At 45.5% G+C, this 25,454-nt stretch overlaps 1 protein-coding gene across 1 annotated transcript in view; it reads right to left on the minus strand.

Moving 5' to 3' along the window:
* The window catches only part of dhx36 (DEAH (Asp-Glu-Ala-His) box polypeptide 36), a 153,954-nt gene that overhangs the window by 9,010 nt on the left and 119,490 nt on the right, over nt 1–25,454 (minus strand). Inside the window, exons 21-24 of the mRNA XM_060924172.1 lie at nt 21,394–21,493; nt 14,204–14,294; nt 9,619–9,742; nt 6,251–6,403 (exon numbers count right to left, since the gene is read on the minus strand). Of these exons, the coding sequence (XP_060780155.1) occupies nt 6,251–6,403; nt 9,619–9,742; nt 14,204–14,294; nt 21,394–21,493 (468 nt within the window). The remainder of the gene's footprint in view (nt 1–6,250; nt 6,404–9,618; nt 9,743–14,203; nt 14,295–21,393; nt 21,494–25,454) is intronic.

The following is a 25,454-nucleotide window of genomic DNA, read 5'->3' on the forward strand; positions in this document are numbered from 1 at the left end:
TTGGAAAAGAGTTCATGAGAAACTCATAAGAGTGGATTTTGAGTTTTGCCCCAGTCTTTACATATTAGGCAACCCTAAGCCCATGGCCCAGATTGTAAAACCCCTAACCAATTGGATTCAGACAAGTATAATGATTGGCAAACAGATGATAATGAGAAAGTGGAAAGATACAGAAGGCCCGCAATTTCAAGACTGGCTTATACCCCTTTTCCACCAAATCAGTTCCAGGGCTGGTTCGGGGCCAGTGCTGGTTCACAACTCGTTCAACTTGTGAGCCAGCAGAGAACCAGTTTGCTTTTCCATAGCTCGCGGTGCTAAGGGAAGCCACGTCATTACGTCGCTGTATACGTCAGTTACGTCGCTACGTTTGCATAAACCTTGGCGCGAATATTGAAGCAAAAACAACACGGAAGAAGCAGCAGCAGCAACAATAATAATAATAATAATGGATGACTTTGCGTTTGTACAGCTGCTGCTTCTCGTCGCTTAAAAATGGCGATCTTTCTCGGTCTTGTTATTGTTGTTGGTCTTAACAACTCCGCCCCCCCGCTGACGTAAGCGGTTCTTTCCTCTGGCCCAGCAGAGAGTTGGTGCTAGCCTGGAACCGGTTTTTCTGGCCCCAGAGCCAGTTCTTTGTCAGTGGAAACAGAAAACCCGGTTCCAAACTAAGCACTGGCCCTGAACCAGCCCTGGAACTGCTTTGGTGGAAAAGGGGCATTATAGAGCTAGGCAAAGTAGTGGCTTTCGAAAGAATCTCTTATAGGATAATGAACGATATTGATAAATATAACGAGAAATGGGGAATGTTCTGAAGATTATATTCTTTACTCGTCTCGTCTTCTTCCGCTTATCCGGGACCGGGTCGCGGAGGCAGCAGTCTAAGCATGGAAGCCCAAACTTCCCTTTCCCCAGACACCTCGGCCAGCTCCTCGGGAAGAACACCGAGGCGTTCCCAGGCCAGCCGAGAGACATAGTCCCTCCAGCGTGTCCTGGGTCTTCCCCGGGGCCTCCTCCCAGGGGGACATGCCTGGAACACCTCCCCAGGGAGGCGTCCAGGAGGCATCCGAGAAAGATGCCCGAGCCACCTCAGCTGGTTCCTCTCGATGTGGAGGAGCAGCGGCTCTACTCCGAGCTCCTCCCGAGTGACTGTGCTTCTCACCCCATCTCTAAGGGAGCGCCCAGCCACCCTGCGAAGGAAACTCATTTCAGCCGCTTGTATCCGCTTGTATATTCTTTACATGGTAGCTAAAAGGTATGTGCATACACTGATCACTGTGGCCTGTTCTTGGGGTCTGTCACGGAAATGAGGTGGACTGGGTGCAATACAGGGGTCTGTTTACTGGAAGACTACCTGTGGACACTGAACATCACATGGGATAATGAATGGACACGCAGCAATGTTGTGGTAGTTTCCTGGAAAGATGGCTTAACACGTCGTGCATGGACTAAATTTTCTTGTCATGGACTGTTTATTTTATTTGTGCGTGTGTGTATATGGGTCTGTCTCAGAAACTGGGTACTGTGGGGGTCCCCCACTAAATATACTCAGTCAATAAAATATACGGTTTTGAATGGTGATGTTGGTTTTAATTTGAAATAAAATGATGAAAGAAATAATACAGATAAAACTAAATCTTTGATGTGAATACTCTATTCAGAATTTGGCAAAAATTCTGCAAATTTGTGGAAAAATGGCGGCTTGATCTGGGACATGATAAATGGTCGACTGCATCGCGTTCCCTTAAAAAGGTTGCAGAAGCGAGCAGCACATATGTCCCAAATGAGACGTATGTGAAAATAAAACCGTCAAAACTCACCTTTTCAGTGATAACGTCCGAACTGATCACCCGCGTAACAGAGAGACCGCAAATGGAAGCACGATCAACTTCTAACTGCTGGAGTGGAAAATTCCATTCTACACATGCAAATTGTTAATGCGTGTCCTTCCCCGCACACAAATAACACGCTACGGTAAAAAATAGACCACAACTCATTTTATAGCTCAGAAATTCATACAAGCCCAGCTACCATCGTAACATATTCTGTAAGAAACATATTCTATACCTAACTTTCAGCTTTCGTTTTAAAAAACAAAATCGCAGATTTATAACTACATTTTTATATGGCGTAGTGATTTTAAGTTACTACTTTTGGTGAGGTAGTGACCTCGACCCTGAGGCTTTCCGTTTAGATCAAAACACACGATCGTATTGGTTTCGGGTTTGCGGAAAATGGAGTTACGACGGTGATCAAATATTTTGCATGATGCTTTATTACGGTTATGATTATTCTGTGAGCGCACCAATCCTTAGGCGTATAAAGTTACAACTTAAAATACAATTAGTGATAACTGTAGACTTTTCAGTGGACTACAACCTTTTTAAGGGAATGCGATGTAGTCGACCATTTATCATGTCCCAGATCAAGCCGCCATTTTTCCACAAATTTACAGAATTTTTGCCAAATTCTGAATAGAGTATTCACATCAAAGATTTAGTTTTATCTGTATTACTTCTTTCATCATTTTATTTCAAATTAAAACCAACATCACCATTCAAAACCGTATAGTTTATTGACAGTATATTTAGTGGGGTACCCCCACAGTACCCAGTTTCTGAGACAGACCCATACAGTTGTTTTTGTAACGTTTTGGCTACATCTGGAAGATATAAACGAAAACATTTATTTATATTAAAAAAATCCAGTTTAAAAAAAATAGTATGAACTACACATTCAATAAATCTATTTGAGCTGACGTGAATTTTATTTTTAATTTTTCCTCTGACATTTCATTTTCCTTGCCTAAAAAATAAGAAAATGCATCAAGACAGCGATTTATTTTCACCACCAAGTTGCTATAGTTGTTCCAAAAATGTTTAAGAACCCAATTATGAAAAATAAATGGCCTTGTGTTTTATTCGACAGAGTTACTGAGTACAAACACTAACCGGGTTTCCTTTACTGGCGATTCACCAATTGACGATTCAATTTTCACAATGATATTTTTTGGAAAAATTAAAAAATTAAATCAAGAAAACTATTACAAAAAAAAATTAAAAAATAATCATTTTAAAAAGCAACTTTTTCTTTTGTTCTTTATCAACCTAAATATTCCTTTCATTAAACATAAAACACATTAACAAATAAACCTTTTCTTCTTAATAAACTTTTATGAATATTTACTTCTCTCTTTTCAGATTTTTCTTAAATTTGTTTGTACAGTCAATCGCACGACAGCTCTTTCTCGTTTTTGATTTTTTAAAAAAATATTTTCGTAGCATTAAAGCTGTGTTACTTCCACTTAGAATGAAGTCACATGCGTTCCCACTATCTTACGTTATTATTTAGCGCCCTCTGCTGTTGAAACAACACAATTACAGCTGGGACTAACAAAGATTATGCACCCTGATAATAATAATAATAATAATAATAATAATAATAAATCGCAATTAATGTTTTTATTTCATCGGTTCGAATCGTCATAAATTTGTATCATGAGTTATTATTGTATATCTTTACACACCTACTGAGGAGTGTTTGACTTTGAAAACCCCCACATGTAACCTTCAAACTGAAATATTTGTGGACCATTTAGTTGACTGAATATTTTTAAATCTAAGCTTAGAGTTTTGGATTTAAAACGCAGATCAGGACAACAAATCACGATGACGGCAGTGGAAAGGTCTAAAATGAAACGGAGCTCGTCGGAGTGTTTAATGTTGCTGCGCAGGAAATCAGTTCGAGTTTGACTTGGAAACCTGAAGCACAGCGATGTTTTGGCACTGATATGATAAAAATTTATTCAGAAATTTTCTCGGTGGGGAGATTTACATGTTTCAGCAGCTCACAGATAGAAAAAGAGTCAGGAATAAACAGGAACAAAAATGGACGAGTGCAATAAAAGTAGAAAAAAAAAAAAAGACACGGGCCATGTACATAACATACACAACTAAATACTGCACTAATAAAATACTTAGAACTGAAATAGAAGTCGAAATCTTGCCCCAGGTACTGAATGTTATTGCACAGCAGATGCTTCACCAAGGTAATGAATGTTATTTTTTTTATTCTAACACAAACAATAATTAAGATGAAAAAACAGAAATCTGGAGTGTGCATAGGTATTCACCCCCCAAAGTCAATACTTTATAGAGCCACCTTTTGCTGCAATTACAGCTGCAGGTCTCTTGGGGTGTGTCTCTATTAGCTTAGCACATCTAGCCACTGGGATTGTTGCCCATTCCTCAAGGCAAAACTGCTCCAACTCCTTCAAGTTAGATGGGTTGCGTTGGTGTACAGCAATCTTCAAGTTATGCCACAGATTCTCAATTGGATTGAGGTCTGGGCTTTGATTACGCCATTCCAAGACATTTAAATGTTTCCCTTTAAACCACTCCAGTGTAGCTTTAGCAGCATGTTTAGGGTCATTGTCCTGCTGGAACGTGAACCTTCATCCCAGTCTCAAACCTCTGGCCGACTCAAACAGGTTTTCCTCCAGAATCACCCTGGATTTAGTGCCATCCATCTTTCCTTCAGTCCTGACCAGCTTTCCTGTCCCTGCAGATGGAAAATATCCCCACAGCATGATGCTACCACCACCATGCTTCGCTGTAGGGATGGTGTTCTCAGGGTGTTGGGTTTGTCCCACACATGGTGTTTCCAACGATGGCCAAAAAGATCAATTTTCGTCTCATTTGACCAGAGAATCTTCTTCCATGTGTTTGGGGAGTCTGCCACACGCTGTCGGGCAAACTCCAAACATGTTTTCTTAAGCAGTGACTTTTTTTCTGGCCACTCTTCCATAAAGCCCCGCCCACTCTGTGGAGTGTACGACTTAAAGTGGTCCTACAGACAGATCCTCCCATCTCCGCTGTGGATCTTTGCAGCTCCTTCAGTGTTCTCTTTGGAGTCTTTGTTGCATCTCTGATTAATGCCCTCCTTGCTGGGTCTGTGAGTTTTGGTGGGCGGCCTTCTCTCGTCAGGTTTGTAGTGGTGCCATATTCTTTCCATTTTGCTATAATGGATTTAATGGTGCTCCCTGGGATATTCAAAGTTTGGGATATTTTTATAACCCAACCCTGATCTATACTTCTCCACAGCTTTGACCTGTTTGGAGGCTCCTTGGTTTTCATGTTGCTTGCTTAGTCGTGTAACAGAGTCAGGGTCCTTCCAGAACAGGTTGATTTATACAGACATCATGTGACAGATCATGTGACACTTTGATTGCACACAGGTGGATCTTAATCAACTAATTATGTGATTTATGAAGTGAATTGGTTGGACCAGCTCTTATTTAGGGGTTTCATATGAAAGGGGGCAAATACTTATACACACTCCAGATTTCTGGGTTTTTTTTTTTCTTTTTCATCTTAATTATTGTGTGTGTCAAATTGAAATGGAGCTCTGAATAAAACATGTAAGGGAAAGCATTTAATCATGAGCAAAAAAAAAAAAAAAAAAAGTCAAAAATACAGTAAAAACTTCCATTAGCATTTTTTCTGGTCCTGAAAATGAAACGCAAAGCCGATGTCGAAGACAGCGTTTCGTTTGCACTCTAACAGACGCAGTGGTTTCGGATTGCAGCCAAACTCCCATTGCTAAGATGCTAATGGTGATGTAAATCAAGACGAGCCCGGGTCTGGTGCGTACGTGGCATTACGCTGCAGGATTTACAGTGTGATAATGCCTTTCAGATCACACACACACTTAAGTGCAGGTGTTCCTGACGCGCTGTTTGCAGCTTTAATGGTGCAGATCGTCTGCTTGCGTGACCTGAAAGACAAATACTGAACGTCACGGGCGTCTCGATGCTGCTTACTTTTCTGAACTTTTTTTTTTTGTGTTAGTTTTAGACGATAAAGTGCTGCAGCAGCGCCGAGGAACATACCGTGCCAGCCAGAGAAGTTTCTTTATTTAAATAGCCGTTCCATTTACACACCTTTATATTAATGCACTCGTTCTAATATGTTGCCGTTTCTAGAGCAACATCTAACGGACCTCGCCGCTGCTCCGCATTAAACTGATGTGTGCAAACACACGTGTGTAAATGTGATTTATAGTCATGTTGCCGGAGGATGTGTGCAGTAAACGTTTCCGACAGGAAGTGACGCCTATATACTCGGCTCCGCGCGTTTTGATTTGTAAGCGATTTCACGGGTCAAATATTTCTGTAATCCAGAAGTACATTTCTGCAGAGAGGAGAGCTGTTAAACCGAGCTCTGTGTGCGTGTGTGTCTGTGTGTGTGTTGACCTTGACCAGGTGAGCGATGCGAGCGGGAGACTGGAAGACGATCCATTCGTCCACTGCGATGGTCTCCTGCTCCTGGTCCTTCTGGATGGAGATATCACCACCGAAGAAGAGGAGCGAGAACGGAGACACCTCAGTACAGTCATACAGAAAGATCTACAAACACAGAGGGAGAGAGAGAGGTGAAGAGAGAGAGAGATGGAGAGAGAGAGGGGTGAGAGAGACACATGAAAGAGACAGATGAGAGAGAGCTCATGATCAAATCATGGTTTGGGCCTCTTTCATTTTCTCAGTTTCAGAGACAGATTAGATACAGAGAGAGGGGTGTGTGTGTGTGTGTGTGGAGAAGTTTTCTGCGAGATGTTTGAAAGAAGCCTCTAGTTCTGGCTCTCTAACAGTCAGAGCTGAAACTCGAACACCATTTTTCAACAAAGTTTACACGAACATGCTAACAAGGTGTGGCTTCTGTCTGATTACCTTCAAGACAGACAGAGAGTGTTGCGGCGACCTGCCACAAGGAGTGCCTGAACGCAGGCTCACATGATTGACAGCTGCCTCCGCCACTTCCTGCTACGCTGAATCGCTGCGCTACCAGCGCGCGCACGCTGCGCTGAACAGGCAGCCAATCACAACGCTAGTTAGCAGGGCAGCCAATAGCAGGGCAGCGGTCGTTCTAGAACGCTAGGCAGAATTGACATTCAGTTTGTAATGAAGCAGCAGCGCAGCAGTTGCAAAGAGAACTTCGCTACTAACACAAACTTGACAGCACATCAGGGAAAAAAGGACAAAAAAGGCTACCGGTAAACCCACTGAACTTATTTATATGCAAACGCTGCGCTCGCAGTAATCCGTGGGCATGAGAAATGTTTGTTCCTTACCTGTGATTGGTTTAATGGTTTAAACTTTCTTTATCAGTGGCGTGTAGCAAAATATCTTCAGTTAAAGTGAACAAACTGCCTGTGAAAGGGCTAATGGTTAAAATGGTTCTTAGTTTAAAACTGGTTTTCTGTTCATTTATATTTGTTCAGCAACATATTACCTGAATTATTAAAAATGGTTAAAATATACCTAATTTACCTTATACATAAATATTTATATATTGTTGCCTAATTAACTTGGGCTTTGTTATAGAAAAACAAGCATTTATTCATACATGCTTTGTTGTAGAAAAACAGGCATTTATTCATACATTTATTTTATGTTTGTATCTTTAAAGGTTTTTCACCTTCTAACTTCGGCTTCAAGCTCCAAGCTTCTAGCTTCTACTTCTGATTCTACCTCTGATTCTACTTCTGATTCTAACGTCAGTTCCACTGAAAACCAATAAAATACAAGAAGAGTGGAATCCTGTGTCCAAGTCCTTCCCTTTCAAGTGTGGGAAACCCTGATGCTCACATACGCTTGACAGAGAGACAGACAGGTGAGTGAGACATGTTCATGGACACACTGACTGTTATCTAGGCCTCTCTGTAAAACCTGCTCCCACTGTACTGATGGCTCACTAACGCCGGGTCTGAACAAACAGCCTTCCGTCACAGTCTCACCCACCACGGGCCGAGTACTCGCAGCTCCCGCCGCCACGGGCCGAGTACTCACAGCTCCCGCCGCCACGGGCCGAGTACTCGCAGCTCCCCATCTCTAAACCACTCTCTCTCCCCCCCTTTCAATCTCTCTCTCTCTCCCTTCCTCCCTATCGTTTTTCCTTCCCTGCAGTTCATTCCTCTAATATCTCCCTCCTGTGGAATCACTCAGCTGTCATTTCCTGCCTCTCTCTCCTGCCATCTAAATCACTTTTCACTCTCCTGTCCCCGACTCTCACAGTCACCACTCTCTCACTAATTCACTCGCACTCAAGTCCCCTCCCCCCCGGGGTTCTGTCCAGGGTTCATTCTCCCAGCCCCATTTCTGAGCTTAAAGCTGAAAGAAATCCAGACCTGGCCCCTCTCTCTCTCCCTCCCTCTCTCTCTCTCTCTCTCTCTCTCAAAAACTGACCTGGCTGGATGGCTTAAAAAAAAAAAGTGCCAGGTGCAGGAGGCATTATCATTTCCAATGAAAGATGTCCTCAGGCAGTAAAGAGAGCGAGTGAGAGAGAGAGAGACATCATGCAACACAGCAAGAGAACAAGACAGACACAGAGAGAGAGAGAGAGAGAGAGAGAGAGGTGAGATAGAGACAGAGAGAAAGGTGAAAGAGCAGAGAGAGAGGTGAAAGAGACAGAGGGAGTGAGAGAGAGAGAGAGAGAAAGGTGAAAGAGCAGAGGAGAGAGGTGAAAGAGAGACAGAGAGGTGAAACAAAAAAAGAGAGGGGTGAGAGAGAGGTGAAAGATAGACAGAGGGAGTGAGACAGAGGTGAAAGAGAGACAGAGGTGAAAGAGCAGTGAATTTCCAATGAAAGATGTCCTCAGGTGAGAGAGAGAGAGAGGTGAAAGAGCAGTGAAAGAGAGGGGTGAGAGAGAGAGAGAAAGAGAGGTGAAAGAGCGGTGAAAAAGAGAGAGAGAGCTGAGAAAGAGACAGAGGGAGTGAGACTGAGACCAAATCAGACAGAGGTGAAAGAGAGACAAAGAGGGCGTGAGACAGAGAGAAAGACATACATCATACAACACAGCATGAAAACAAGACAGACAGACAGAGGGGGGGTGAAAGAGAGACAGAAAGGGGAGAGAGAGAGAGAGAGAGAGAGAGAGAGGGAGGTGAAAGAGAGACAGAAAGGGGAGCGAGAGAGAGAGAGAGGTGAAAGAAAGACAAAGAGGGCATGAGACAGAAAGACATACATCATGCAACACAGCATGAGAACAAGACAGAGACACACAGAGAGAGAGGGAGTGAAAGAGAGACAGAAAGGGAGAGAGACATGAAAGAGCGGTGAAAGAAAAAAGAGAGGAGTGAGAAATAGGTGAAAGAGAGACAGAGGGAGTGAGACAGAGAGAGAGAGAGGTGAAAGAGCGGTGAAAAGAGAGGGGTGAGAGAGAGACTGAAAGAGGGCGTGAGACAGAGAGAAAGACACACCATGCAACACAGCATGAGAACAAGACAGACACAAAGAGAGAGAGAGAGAGAGAGAGAGAGAGAGAGAGAGAGAGGTGGGCTCTTCTCCTGGGAGAGGAGCTTTGATCTGAGCCCAGCCTGTGGAGAGTCGGGGAGTTGAAAGCCGACAGGTTGTGAATAAAAGATGGGGCTTTTCTTGAACTGCAGCCACGTCGCTCTCAGAAACCTGCTGCAGCCTCGAGAACCTCAACCTCAATAACCAAGCCTCACAACGCAGACGGAGGAAAAACATCAACTTTAGATAACCTTGGGTTCATTAAAGTTCCAGAGAAAGACTGTGTGTGTGTGTGTGTGTGTGTGTGTGTGTGTGTGTATATACACACTCACACTGGTAGTTCTCATCTTCAAGTGATAGATGAGCCAGGTGTAGTGGAACTGTGTCTCCTCTGAGTTGACAGATTTAGGATGGATGCAGACCTTCCCGTCAGCCTTAGTGTACACCTTTGCTGGTCTGCGGGAACACACACACACACACACACACACACACACACACGCTGTGCATCACAGTAATAACCCCGGGGACACCGGTATGATTCACATTAATAGCCAAACCTCCAGAGACAGTGAGTGCAAATTGCTGGGCTGCTCTCAGCTTGCTCTCTCTCTCTCTCACACACACACACACACACACACACACACACACACACGTGTTAACATGTCGCTTTTTGTTTCTCAAATACACCCATTAAAGTTGCACTTCATCATTTTTAGAAGCGGTCTGTCCGAGATCTAGGATAGTCACGGACGTTCAGTGATGCCTTGGAAAAAAACCTAACATTCCCCCCGATTCATGAGGAGAGTTTCTGTTATGGGGCTTTATTTAAAATTTTCTGGCCCAGAAAAGAACCTCGCATCCAGACGGAACACAGCTCCTCAGTCCTGCTTCATGCTTTCTCACCCACAGACAAACAGGTCTTAAACAGTTAATTTGATGATTAACGGCAGTTCAGGGTTTAAAGTGCATATTCTGGACCAATTTCATTTTATATATATATATATATATATATATATATATATATATATATATATATATATTAGTGCTGTCAAAAATGTCGCGTTATTAACGCGTTAACTTGACTCAATTTTAACGGCGATAATTTTTTTATCGCGAGATTAACGCTCTGTGACATGATGCCACGCCCCGCACAGCCAGAGTCCTCTGCCCTCCCCCGAAGAGCCACGGTGCTCGGCTTAGGTTTCGTTTTCCCATCGGCGGCTTCAGCCCCACTTTGCAGTGGCTGTGACAAGACGTTATGCTCTGCAATAAAAAAAACACATTGGTACAACCAGTGTTCGAACTATGCCGATATTTTCGGGGGGGTCCCTTATTTTCCCTTGGGGGGGTGCTTGCGCTTGTCTCAGAGCGCGGATCTCCATCGCGCGCTCACTTCGGATATGCAAATGCTTCCCGTTACACACGATTGCTATGTCAATAAACATCATTTTGCCAATATTTCAGAGACCCCCAACATTTCCCAAATCATGTTTTCAAGGGATCTCATGTCTGTTTCAGGGGATCTCGGATCCCCCGAGTACCCCCGTAGTTCGAACGGTGAGCAAGCCCATTCACTTTTTTATGCTGATAAGAGAATTACAATGGTTTTTCATGTGACAAAAATGTGCGATTAAATTGCGATTAATCGCGAGTTAACGATGACAGTCGCGACATTAATCGCGATTAAATATTTTAATCGCTTGACAGCACTAAAATATATATATATTTTTTTTATGAAAGTATGTCCCTTTACACACTCCTCCAGAAGGGTAATTTTGCACAAGGCCGTCTGTCTACAGCAGAAAAAAATAAAATAAAACGCGTCTGGAAAAATCCCAAGGGAGTCTGGAGCCAGATTCGTGAAGTCACCTGCGAAAGCGCCAGCAGGCTGCGCGAGCTTTGCACGGTTTCACTGCACAGCCTGTGTAGACCAAGTTTAGCAGCGAGCGATTTTGCATTGAAATATGGACTTGTCGCCTGAGGAGCTAAACCCATGGATTCATGCATCAATGCTCATCTATCTGTCTATTGTTACATCAATGATATTTTTTCTAATTACTATTATGCATTGATATATTTCTTCACTTACAAGAGTACTGGCTACTGTCGGAGAAAGATTTCGTAAGCTACACACATGGAATCGGCTAAGCACGGTTGCATATACAGTACAGTGGTGCTTAAGTTTGTGAACTCTTTAGAATTTTCTATATTTCTGCATAAATATGACCTAAAACATCATCAGATTTTCACACAAGTCCTAAAAGTAGATAAAGAGAACCCAGTTAAACAAATGAGACAAAAATATTATACTTGGTCATTTATTTATTGAGGAAAATGATCCAATATTACATATCTGTGAGTGGCAAAAGTATGTGACTCTCTAGGATTAGCAGTTAATTTGAAGGTAAAATTAGAGTCAGGTGTTTTCAATCAATGGGATGACAATCAGGTGTGAGTGGGCACCCTGTTTTATTTAAAGAACAGGGATCTATCAAAGTCTGATCTTCACAACACATGTTTGTGGAAGTGTATCATGGCACGAACAAAGGAGATTTCTGAGGACCTCAGAAAAAGCGTTGCTGATGCTCATCAGGCTGGAAAAGGTTATAAAACCATCTCTAAAGAGTTTGGACTCCACCAATCCACAGTCAGACAGATTGTGTACAAATGGAGGAAATTCAAGACCATTGTTACCCTCCCCAGGAGTGGGCGACCAACAAAGATCACTCCAAGAGCAAGGCGTGTAATAGTCGGCGAGGTCACAAAGGACCCCAGGGTAACTTCTAAGCAACTGAAGGCCTCTCTCACATTGGCTAATGTTAATGTTCATGAGTCCACCATCAGGAGAACACTGAACAAAAATGCTGTGCATGGCAGGGTTGCAAGGAGAAAGCCACTGCTCTCCAAAAAGAACATTGCTGCTCGTCTGCAGTTTGCTAAAGATCACGTAAACAAGCCAGAAGGCTATTGGGAAAATGTTTTGTGGACGGATGAGACCAAAATAGAATTTTGGTTTAAATGAGAAGTGTTATGTTTGGAGAAAGGAAAACACTGCATTCCAGCATAAGAACCTTATCCCATCTGTGAAACATGGTGGTGGTAGTATCATGGTTTGGGCCCGTTTTGCTGCATCCGGGCCAGAACGGCTTGCCATCATTGATGGAACAATGAATTCTGAATTATACCAGCGAATTCTAAAGGAAAATGTCAGGACATCTGTCCATGAACGGAATCTCAAGAGAAGGTGGGTCATGCAGCAAGACAACGACCCTAAGCACACAAGTCGTTCTACCAAAGAATGGTTAAAGAAGAATAAAGTTAATGTTTTGGAATGGCCAAATCAAAGTCCTGACCTTAATCCAATGGAAATGTTGTGGAAGGACCTGAAGTGAGCAGTTCATGTGAGGAAACCCACCAACATCCCAGAGTTGAAGCTGTTCTGTATGGAGGAACGGGCTAAAATTCCTCCAAGCCGGTGTGCAGGACTGATCAACAGTTACCGGAAACATTTAGTTGCAGTTATTGCTGCACAAGGGGGTCACACCAGATACTGAAAGCAAAGGTTCACATACTTTTGCCACTCACAGATACATAATATTGGATCATTTTCCTCAATAAATAAATGACCACTGTACATTTAATGTGCTTGACAGGTCCCAAGATCTCAAGCCCTGACACGCAGATCCCTTGATGCATGTGAAGTTAAGTGTATTATCGCCCAATACTTTCATGTTGTTTACTTTTGTGTGTGTCAATAAATAACATTATCCGTGTACCACACAAACACAGGAACAGCTAATTTAGAGTACAGTCTCTCTTATTTCTTACCCTGGCAACAGCAAACTTGTGAATTGCCGATTTTCTTGGTATTTTTCTTGGCTCTGCTTGGTCCTCGGCTTTTTCCGGGTGCCTCGTACGAAGCGCTCCCATTTCTCTCTCATTGTCCGGTCTTTTGGGAAACGATGAGTACTAATCCCATCAAGATTGGTGTTGCTACACCCTCCTACGATACATCTGTTAACCATTTTAATAATTACGCGATAACGTTGAAGAAATTTGCAGAAAACCACCAGGTCGTTTTCTCATAAACCAACCAGCGCTGACGTAGGATTCAGAAGGAGGCGTCCCGCACGCGACGTCACGAAAATCAATGTTTGCCGGGAAATCCAAATGCAAAGTTTTTTCAGAGGCGGACCAATTCACCTCAAATGGCTCGATTTCAACTGAATTTTTCTGGTATTGTGCAAGGTAAAAAAAAAAAAATTGCACAAAATGCAACAGATATTTGACCAAAGTTTAATATAAAATAAGAGAATTACATTGATCTTGCTCCGAAATATACCCAAGATGTGCACTTTAATGGACTACCTCCTGCTCGTTCCTTTCCCTATTGCTTCTACAGAGAGGTGAAGTGACCGCAGGGGGCGCTAGGAAAACACTAACTGCCCCTTTAACGCTCTGGGAAACGGAGATACTGTGGAATCGACTCTGGCGTCCTGCTTCAGATGACCATGAAGTGCTTCCGCACCACGTCCTCGTGAACAAAAAGTCAAAAGTGTGTACATCAATCAGGATTTAAGCCTCGGTCACAACCAGCCGTACGTGCTTCTACGGCCGGTCTACGTGCAAGAAACGCACGGAGGGCGCGCGTGTGACGTGCTGATTTTCGAGCCGTAGACCGGCCGCAGAGGTTCTTTGTCATGTCAAACAAACTCTACGGGCGCTTACGTTTTTTTCAGGTTGCAAGACAAACTTACGGCCAATGTGCGTCTTTCTCTATAAACAACAACAAAAAAAAAGCAGTGATTTGGGAAACGCCAAAAATCGCACGGCCAAAAAATCGTACGTCCGGTTGTGACCTAGGCTTTAAACAAACAAACAAACAAAATATAAATAACAGAGCATCAGTGCACCTACATGGGTCTCTTGGTGTGGTGGCTCGGGCAGATCTTGGCCACTTTGGGGTACAAGCCGGCTACGATCACAGCCTTCAGGAGCTTCTCATTTTCTGTTTGTGATTAAAAAAAAATAATAAATAAAATAAATAAATAAAAAAAACCCACACATTTAGTTCATTAAGAGAAACAGAAGAACAACAGCGAACGCGATCTTCAGTGCTTCTGTGATTTGTCTAATTTGTACCTCGGGCTCATGAATAATGGCTTACACTAAATAGTGTGTGTGTGTGTGTGTGTGTGTGTGAGAGAGAGAGTTGTGGAACACACAGCTTTTAGCACGTAATGTGGCAGGATCTGTACAGCAGCGGTAAAATAAAACGAAAGGTGATAATTTGTCGAACAATATGTTGCTTAGCAACCAGCACACTGCATTAATAATGAGCTGTTTCTAATGAGGCCTTAAAGGTCCCATGGCATGGTGGTTTGTTGATGCTTTAAACGGGCTCGTGGAGGTTTCCGGATGTTATATCCGCAGCCTTTCTCGAAATGAACCCTCGGCACGTAGATATAGCCTCCTGGGAGAAAGCCCCATTTCAGCGCTTTTCCCAGTGCGTCGTTTTGCTAATGAGAAGCAGGAGGCGGGGAAGGGTAGAGGGTGGGGGCGGGTCTTACATTAATATTCATGACATCTAAACGTGTTACCTCTGATTGGCTAACAGCACTGTGACGCTACCTCCAGTGGGTCAGAACAAGCGGATGTGGGTGTCTTACTATGGCGAGAGAGAAGGAACAAACCGCGAAGGGAAAAATACCGCGCGCTGACGTCATTAAGGTGCGACGCGAGGAAATAAAATAAATTCAACAAATGTTTGGGTTTTTACTGAACAAACAAACAAATAAAATGAACGAGTGACTTAAAAAAAAAAAAGAATGTGGGTGTCTTTGTAAAAACTGTTTTGATTGGCTATTATAACAGAGCATGCTGCATGCTTTTTGGTTTTGTAGCGCAGAGTACCTGGCTAACTGCAGGAAGCGGTTAGCTGCACAGCTAATGTAGCCATTGCAAGGCTAACGCACCGATTTTAAAACACGGCAAAACGACTTAACAGTTATACACTTACTTGTTCGGTGTTTGTGGCTGATGCGGCAGGGATGCTTGGTACGGACCCAGGCTTCAGTGACAGTCGATGTGCAAAACCTGCCCTGTACTGTCCCAAGTTGTGGAAACATTCATCAGGAAAATGCTTCCGACAAACATACACCGTCTTAGGTAGACTCGACGGCGTATTATTGGAGTAAATAAAATTAAGCCACTGCGTCTTCAGGGGCTCTCCCGTCGGCAGTAAAAACAGACTCTTTTCTGTGTTGTCACATCCATGTACAGCGCAATTTCCATGTTTCGCTCGCTTAGGTGATGCCATGTTGTTGTGTCCTCTATGGTCTCCTCACTACAACTGGGCGGGGCAATCCATACAGTGGGTGGGAATCCAGAGGGGGGGGGCGTGGGGATCATCTCCCTTGCTGACGTAGTAAAGGGAAGAGTTTATCAACGCGCCGTTTTGACGCGCCATTCTCAAATGTTGGGCATAGTTTGGTTTACACATTATGAAATTTCTGGACACTGGGGTGACTTAAGAAGGTCAGAGGAACTCATTTTAACGTTAAAAAACCTCAGAAAGTGAAAATTTCATGCCATGGGACCTTTAAACTCAAACACCGCTGACCAAAAAAGAGGAAAAGGGTACTACCGGGCCCAAAGGGGGCTGATGGTGGTGGGGGGGAATTCGCAAGCTTTAAGACCCATTTCTGCTCATTACACATTACTCACATCCAGTAGGACCGCGCCTCGGGACGTTACTCGCCCCGGCGTGAACTCACCTCTGCGCCTTAAGTTCCAATATGATTCACTGATCCAACCGGCCTTTAAAAATTCATAACTCTGCCACCGGAGATCCCAGCGAAGCCGAATTTCACGTGCACCTCCCTCTACGAACCAGCACAGGCATGGCCCGGTAGGACCGCGCCTCCGGACATTATTCACCACCGCGCAAGCTCCGCTCCTCTCCTCGCACTTTAATGCCAGCCACGGCTCCAGGCGGACTTTAAAAATTCATAACTCGTCCAGGGAAGCTCGCAGTTGGCTGACTTTTTGCATCGCATTTCTGTGCGATACACTGGGGAAATCGATTAGCAATGCTTCAAAATTGGGTCGCATGTTGCGATGCGATGCGATGCGATGCCATCTTGAACGCTGTTTATAAGCATGCTTTGCTGTCAAATAAGTTCAGAAAGAGTGGACTTTACAAACCTGGCGAAGGAAATTCCAACTTCGCTGTTGGTGGACTGTGATTGGCTGATTCAAGCAGAAGTGAGGGAGACGGCCAATCAAAGCGCTTCTTACAAAATCGTTCGCTGTGATTTCCGTAAACAAACACGAATCTCTGGTCACAGCTGGTGAGCTTGCCTAATGTACAAGAGGTCCTGCCAAACACCCCCCCAAAAAAAACCAAAAATTCGCACCGGATTTGCACTGATCTCAAGAATGACCCGTTTGGACGTGAAATCCGCGGAAAATTCTGACCTCAGTGTATCTGTTCACCAAAACCCCTATGGAGAAAAATCCGAGGACCGTGACGTCGCCCGGGATGACGCAGCCGGGGCCCCACCCTGGAGCCAGGCCCGGGGTTGGGGCTCGTATGCGAGCGCTTGGTGGCCGGGCCTTTGCCCATGGGGCCCGGCCGGGCTCAGCCCGAAGAGCTGACGTGGGCCCGACCTCCTGTGGGTTCACCACCCACAGAGGTAGCAGTAGGGGACTGGTGCAATGTGGATTGGGTGGCAGTCGAAGGCAGGGGCCTCGACGACCTGATCCCCGGACACAGCGGCTGGCTGTTGGGACATGGAATGTCACTTCGCTGGGGGGGAAAGAGCCTGAGCTTGTGCGGGAGGTTGAGAGGTACCGGCTAGAGATAGTCGGGCTCACCTCCACGCACAGCTTGGGCTCTGGAACCCAGCTCCTCGAGAGGGGCTGGACTCTCCACTTCTCTGGAGTCGCCCGTGGTGAGCGGCGGCGGGCTGGTGTGGGCTTGCTTATAGCTCCCCAGCTCAGCCGCCATGTGTTGGAGTTTACCCCAGTGAACGAGAGGGTCGCCTCGCTGCGCCTTCGGATTGGGGAGAGGGCTCTTGCTGTTGTTTGTGCCTATGGCCCAAATAGCAGTATAGAGTATCCGGCCTTCTTGGAGTCCCTGGGAGAGGTACTGAGGAGTGCTCAGACTGGGGACTCCATTGTGTTACTGGGGGACTTCAATGCTCACGTGGGAGATGACAGTGACACCTGGAGGGGCGTGGTTGGGAGGAACGGCCTCCCCGATCTGAACCCGAGTGGTGTTTTGTTATTGGACTTCTGTGCTAGTCATGGTTTGTCCATAACGAACACCATGTTCGAGCATAGGGGTGTCCATAAGTGCACGTGGCACCAGGACACCTTAGGTCGGAGGTCAATGATAGACCTTGTAGTCGTTTCATCTGATCTCCGGCCCTATGTCTTGGACACTCGGGTGAAGAGAGGGGCTGAGCTGTCAACTGATCACCACCTGGTGGTGAGTTGGATCCGCTGGCGGAGGAGGAAGCTGGACAGACCTGGCAGGCCCAAACGTATGGTGAGGGTCTGCTGGGAACGTCTGGCCGAGCACTCTGTCGGGGAGGTCTTTAACTCCCACCTCCGGGAGAGCTTTTCCCAGCTTCCGAGGGAGGCGGGGGACATTGAGTCTGAGTGGACCATGTTCTCTACCTCCATTGTGGACGCAGCTGTTCAGAGCTGTGGCCGCAAGGTCTCCGGTGCCTGTCGTGGCGGCAATCCCCGAACCCGGTGGTGGACACCAGAAGTAAGGGATGCCGTCAAGCTGAAGAAGGAGTCCTATCGGGCCATGTTAACCTCCAGGACTCCCGAGGCAGCTGACGGGTATCGGCAGGCCAGGCGTGCTGCAGCTCGGGCAGTTGCGGAGGCAAAAACTCGGAACTGGGAGGAGTTCGGGGAGGCCATGGAGAAGGACTATCGGTCGGCCTCGAAGAAATTCTGGCAAACCGTCCGGCGCCTCAGGAGGGGGAAGCAGTACTCTGCCAACACTGTTTACAGTGCGGGTGGGGAGCTGTTGACCTCGACTGGGGACATTGTCGGGTGGTGGAAGGAATACTTTGAGGATCTCCTCAATCCCACCGTCATGTCTTCCACTGAGGAGACTGAGGCTGATGACTCAGAGGTGGACTCGTCCATTACCCAAGCCGAAGTCACTGAGGTGGTTTGCAAGCTCCTCGGTGGCAAGGCACCGGGGGTGGATGAGATCCGCCCTGAGTATCTCAAGTCTCTGGATGTTGTGGGGCTGTCTTGGTTGACACGCCTCTGCAACATCGCGTGGCGGTCAGGGACAGTGCCTCTGGAGTGGCAGACTGGGGTGGTGGTCCCTCTTTTTAAGAAAGGGGACCGGAGAGTGTGCCCCAATTATAGGGGAATCACACTTCTCAGCCTCCCAGGGAAGGTTTACTCCAGGGTACTGGAGAGGAGAATTCGACCAATAGTCGAACCTCGGATCCAGGAGGAACAATGCGGTTTTCGTCCTGGTCGCGGAACACTGGACCAGCTCTATACCCTTCATAGGGTGCTCGAGGGTTCATGGGAGTTTGCCCAACCAGTCCACATGTGCTTTGTGGATCTGGAGAAGGCATTCGACCGTGTCCCCCGTAGTATTCTGTGGGGGGTGCTTCGGGAGTATGGGGTTCGGGGCTCTTTGCTAAGGGCTGTCCGGTCCCTGTACGAACGGAGCAGGAGTCTGGTTCGCATTGCCGGCAGTAAGTCAGACCTGTTCCCAGTGCATGTTGGACTCCGGCAGGGCTGCCCTTTGTCACCGGTTCTGTTCATAATTTTTATGGACAGAATTTCTAGGCGCAGCCAGGGGCCAGAAGGAATCCTGTTTGGGAACCACAGGATTTCATCTCTGCTTTTTGCGGATGATGTTGTCCTGTTGGCTTCTTCAAACCAGGACCTTCAGCATGCACTGGGGCGGTTTGCAGTCGAGTGTGAAGCGGCTGGGATGAGAATCAGCACCTCCAAGTCCGAGGCCATGGTTCTCGACCGGAAAAGGGTGGCTTGCCCTCTCCAGGTTGGTGGAGAAGTTCTGCCTCAAGTGGAGGAGTTTAAGTATCTCGGGATCTTGTTCACGAGTGAGGGAAGGATGGAGCGTGAGATCGACAGGCGGATCGGTGCAGCCTCCGCAGTGATGCGGTCGCTTTACCGGTCCGTTGTGGTGAAGAAGGAGCTGAGCCAAAAGGCGAAGCTCTCAATTTACCGGTCGATCTACGTTCCGACTCTCACCTATGGTCATGAGCTTTGGGTAATGACCGAAAGGACAAGATCGCGGATACAAGCGGCCGAAATGAGTTTCCTTCGCAGGGTGGCTGGGCGCTCCCTTAGAGATAGGGTGAGAAGCACAGTCACTCGGGAGGAGCTCGGAGTAGAGCCGCTGCTGCTCCACATCGAGAGGAATCAGCTGAGGTGGCTCGGGCATCTTTTTCGGATGCCTCCTGGACGCCTCCCTGGGGAGGTGTTCCAGGCATGTCCCCCCGGGAGGAGGCCCCGGGGAAGACCCAGGACACGCTGGAGGGACTATGTCTCTCGGCTGGCCTGGGAACGCCTCGGTGTTCTTCCCGAGGAGCTGGCCGAGGTGTCTGGGGAAAGGGAAGTTTGGGCTTCCCTGCTTAGACTGCTGCCTCCGCGACCCGGTCCCGGATAAAGCGGAAGAAGACGAGACGAGACGAGACGTGTATCTGTCACACACAGGGATGGACATTAGCGCCACCACAAGAGGGGGTTTTGTGGAATGGGGGGGAGGGGTGAATTTAATGCACCTCACAGCCACGGTGACAGGTAAATAAAAACAAAACAATATACACAAACAAATAACGCACTAATTAAGAGACAGTCTGGTCATTAAGGTGTCTGAGGAAAAACAAGTGGACTCACGACTCAAAGTGACAACTAGAGCAGAGAACGCTAACTTGCGCATATTAACGCTACGAGTGTTCATTTGGGCACAGAACGCTAACGAGCACCAACTAGTGCTAATTAGAGCACAGAACACACACTTGTGCATATTAACACTACTAGTGTTAATCTGGGCATAGAACGCTAACGAGCACCAACTAGCGCTAACTAGTGCGCAGAACGCCAACTCGCGCATGTAATGATACGAGTGTTAATTTGGGCATAGAACGCTAACTATTGCTAACTTGAGCACAGAACGCTAATGAGCACTAACTAGTGCTAATTAGAGCATAGAAAGCTAACTAGCGCTAACTAGCGCACAGAACACTAAGCTTGCGCATACAATGATACTAGTGTTAATTTGGGCATAGTATATTAACTATTGTTAACTAGGAGTAGAGAACGCTAACAAGCACTAACTAGCGCGAAGAATGCTAACTAGCACTAATGAGCACGTAGAACGCCAACTTGTGCATATAATGCTACTCGTATAAATTTGGGCATAGAACACTAACGAGCACCAACTAGCGCATAGAACGCTAACTAGCACATGTAACGCCACTAGTGTTAAGTTGGGCATTGAACACTAACTCGCGCACGTGATGATACGAGTGTTAATTTGGGCATAGAACGCTAACTATTGCTAACTTGAGCACAGAACGCTAATGAGTACTAACTAGTGCTAATTAGAGCACAGAACGCTAGCTTGCACATACTTGTGTTAATTTGGGCATAGAATGCTAACTCTTGCTAACTTGCGTACAGAGCGCTAACTAGCGACCGATGCCAGCGTACCGTTCCACGGTGGGTTTAAGAGACGTGACGTGTACAGGTCTGCAGAGAAACGCTCCCAGGCGACACAGGCGGAGAGGCGACGGTTAAAAAACTCGACGAAGCTGAGAAAAAGCAGCACCCAGTCAGAACCCAGCTGAACCAGTTTCCTGTAATAATCCTGTGTGAATGCTGGAGCTGGGACGGGATTATTTCTCACACAGTTCCAGTGGGACAGAGGGTGGAGTCACACAGGCAGGAGGACTCAAGGTTCCATCTCAGTACCCATCATCATCATCATCATCTTCTATTTCATATTATTACAATCACTGCATCCCACTGCACCCTCCCCCCCTTCCCCTTCTGTGTCTGATGTTCCAGTCGCTCGGTATCGGGCTCCTTACCGGAGTTGATGTTGGCACCGGAATGTTTTGGGTCTTTACTGCTCACAAACCCAGCGGCCAGGAGATGCTCCGCAAACTGTCCTTTCATATTCTGTAACATCTGTGAGAGAGAGAGAGAGAGAGAGAGAGAGAGAGAGAGAGAGAGAGAAATAATCGGATGTTGCTTGTTGTTCATAAAGAGAAACTGATACAGAGGCAGACTTCAGAGTGCTGAAGGTGTGTTTAGGGGGAGTGAGTGAGTGGAGTGACAGAGAATGAGGAGTGAGAGAGAGGAATGAGAGAATGGAGTGAGAGAGGGAGAGAGTGAGATAGATGGGGAGAGGAGTGAGTGGAGTGACAGAATGAGTCGAGTGAGAGAGAATGAGTGGAGAGAGAGAGAATGAGTGGAGAGAGAGAGAATGAGTGGAGAGAGAGAGAATGAGTGGAGAGAGAGAGAGAATGAGTGGAGAGAGAGAAAATGAGTGGAGAGAGAGAGAATGAGTGGAGAGAGAGAAAATGAGTGGAGAGAGAGAATGAGTGGAGAGAGAGAGAATGAGTCAAGGGAGAGAGAATGAGTGGAGGGAGAGAGAATGAGTCGAATGAGAGAGAATGAGTGGAGGGAGAGAGAATGAGTGGAGGGAGAGAGAATGAGTCGAGGGAGAGAGAATGAGTCGAGTGAGAGAGAATGAGTGGTTTGTTTGTTTGTTTACATTTATTGCCATTTAAGCATCTATGGCTATTTCATGGCCAATACAGGTAATAAATCTCATCTCATCTCATCTCATTATCTGTAGCCGCTTTATCCTTCTACAGGGTCGCAGGCAAGCTGGAGCCTATCCCAGCTGACTACGGGCGAAAGGCGGGGTACACCCTGGACAAGTCGCCAGGTCATCACAGGGCTGACACATAGACACAGACAACCATTCACACTCACATTCACACCTATGGTCAATTTAGAGTCACCAGTTAACCTAACCTGCATGTCTTTGGACTGTGGGGGAAACCGGAGCACCCGGAGGAAACCCACGCGGACACGGGGAGAACATGCAAACTCCGCACAGAAAGGCCCTCGCCGGCCCCGGGGCTCGAACCCAGGACCTTCTTGCTGTGAGGCGACAGCGCTAACCACTACACCACCGTGCCGCCCTCAGGTAATAAATATCACATAAAATTAAAACCAATAATAAAATAAATAAATAAATACATCAAATACGTTTGTACACATCAATGCACTTCAAAAAGTTTAAAACCTTTAATGGTGAAACCTTATTAAAAATATCTAGCATTGTGCTTTCTTTAAAAAACTTCTGCCTTTGTATTCTAAAAGCAGGGCAAGACAAAATGTGCTTAATTGATAAGAGATCACCACAAAGATCGCAAAGTGGAGGTTCACCTCCAGTTAACAGAAAACCATGTGTTAGTCTAGAGTGTCCAATTCTACCCCTTGTGTAGACAACTTGGTCATGTCTACATGAAAAAGATTGAATAGTCACTTGTTTCACATTAGTGCATATTTCTTTCAGCTTGTTGCCAGCACAGTTAGTCCAATCAGCTTGCCATTTGTCACTTATGTAGGAAGAAAGAACAGGTCTGATATCAGAGACAGGGATTTGGCATTCAGAAATCTCTTCATTCAGGGCTCCTTTAGCAGCATTATCTGCTTTTTCATTACCAGTCAAACCCACATGGCCAGGGACCCAACAAAAAATAATGTCCATATTGATTTTAGTTAGGTATTCCACTTTTTCCAAGTATGTTGACAATAAGAGGGTGGTCAGTCTTTAAGAACTCCAATGCCTGTAGGCATGATCTAGAATCTGTACAAATCAAGGCTTTTTGCAGTTTGGACTCTTCAATGTATTCAAGACTTAAGAGCAAGGCTTGGGCTTCGGCTGTAAAAATTGAGCACAGACTTGGGATGCGTATTCCACACTGATTAGAGGCGACTACCATTGCTGAGGACACACAGGTATCAGTTTTTGAGCCATCAGTATAGATCGGAGTGTGCAAGGGGAAGCGCTGTCTTACATCGAGGAAGCAACTCTGGTACTCGTTTGGGTGTGTGTTAGCTTTCTTTCTGTGACTCAGGTCCTGCACAATTACAGGTTTTCTCAAGGTCCAAGGGGGAATGGAACAAAGGGAAGAGGATGTTAGTCCATCCAGATCAATATTCAGATCCTGAAGGAAAGGTTTAATTCTTAATCCGAAAGGTCTGATAGTCCGCGGTCTGGCTTCATAAAAGTCCAAATACTGTGGCTGAAAGACAGTGGGGTATGCCGGGTTATCTCTGTTCCCTTTGATTTTGACTGCATATTGAAGTGCAAGTTTCAAGCGTCGCAATTTAAGGGATGGTTCTCTTGCTTCTACATAAAGACTCTGCACTGGAGAGGTTCTAAAGGCCCCTAGGACCAGTCTTAAACCTTGGTGGTGAACAGTATCCAGCATCATAATGTAAGATTGTCTTGCTGATCCATAGACAATACTGCCATAATCCAAACGGGATCTTACAAGTGCTCTATACAGGCGTAGCAGTATAGTCCACTCTGCCCCCCACTTTGTCTTTGCCAGTACCTTTAAAATGTCCAAAGATTTAAAACATCTCTTTTTAAGAGTCTTTATATGTGGAATAAAGGATAGTTTATTGTCAAGTATCAGACCAAGGAATTTAACCTCTTTCACAACTTGGATTGTGGCACCTTCCATATACAGCAATGGGTCATGATGTAAAGCTCGAAGTTGGCAAAAATGAGTGCAAACAGTCTTGGACTTAGAGAATTTGAAGCCATTTTCAATGGACCAATTGCTGATTTTATTTATGCACAGCTGGAGTTGCCTTTCGATTATACTCATGTATTTTCCTCTATAACAAATACAGAGGTCATCAACATACAGGCTGCAAAAAAGATTTGGGTTGATTTCCTTCACAATACTATTGATTTTAATACTGAATAGAGTGACTGAAAGGATGCTTCCCTGGGGAACTCCTTGTTCTTGCAAGTGTGGTGTTGAGAAAGTTTTACCCAATTGAACTTGAAAAAATCTATTAGACAAAAAATTTGAGATAAAAATGGGCAGACGACCTCTGAACCCCATGTAATACAAGTCCCTTAAAATGCCATATTTCCAAGTAGTATCGTATGCCTTTTCAAGGTCAAAAAACACTGCTATAACATGTTCCTTTTTGACAAATCCATCCCTTATATAGGCCTCCAATCTAATAAGATGGTCCATGGTGCTCTTTCCTTGCCTAAAGCCACATTGAAATGCACTCAAATGTCGTTCTGACTCGATCATCCACACAAGTCTTTTATTCACCATTCTTTCCATAGTTTTGCATAGGCAGCTGGTTAATGCAATAGGACGGTAATTGGTGGGATCAGTATGATCTTTGCCGGGTTTTGGAATGGGAATCACAAATGCTGTCTTCCAGGACTCAGGTATTGTTCCTGATTCCCAAATCACATTAAATATTGCAAGGAGATGAAATAGCACAATGGACGGTAAGTGTTTCAAGAATTGATAATGAATCATATCAGGGCCCACTGCAGTGTCATGACAGTTTCTTATGGCGCATAGGAGTTCATCCATAGAGAATGGCTGGTTGTATGGTTCGGTGTTGTCTGATAAGAAATTCAGGGCTTTGGCCTCCTCCTTTCTGCGCATGGCTTGAAATTCAGGATTGCAGTTTTCCACAGAGGAATTCTTTTCAAATGTCTCTGCAAGTTTATCAGCAATGTCTTGCTTGGATGTCAAGAGACCTGTGTGACATTTTAGATGTTGAACTCTTGCAGTTCCCCCTTTAGTTTTCATCTTTCTAATAAAACTCCAGACTTTTTTTGAGGATGCATCTCTTGTAAGGCTTGAAACATACTGTCTCCAGCTTTGTGATTTTGCATCATTCATAGTTCTACGTGCTTGGGCTCGTGCAATTTTCAATCTGGTGAGATTTGCTGTTGTTGGGTGCTTGTTGAACACCCTCTCTGCCTTTTTCCGGGCATCAATGGCCTTTTTACAATCATCATTAAACCATGGGTTTGACCTGCGGTGGGGCTTTCCTGAAGTTTTTGGGACAGCTTCCTCTG

Source organism: Neoarius graeffei, chromosome 6 (assembly GCF_027579695.1).
Source record: "Neoarius graeffei isolate fNeoGra1 chromosome 6, fNeoGra1.pri, whole genome shotgun sequence".
NCBI lineage: Eukaryota > Metazoa > Chordata > Actinopteri > Siluriformes > Ariidae > Neoarius > Neoarius graeffei.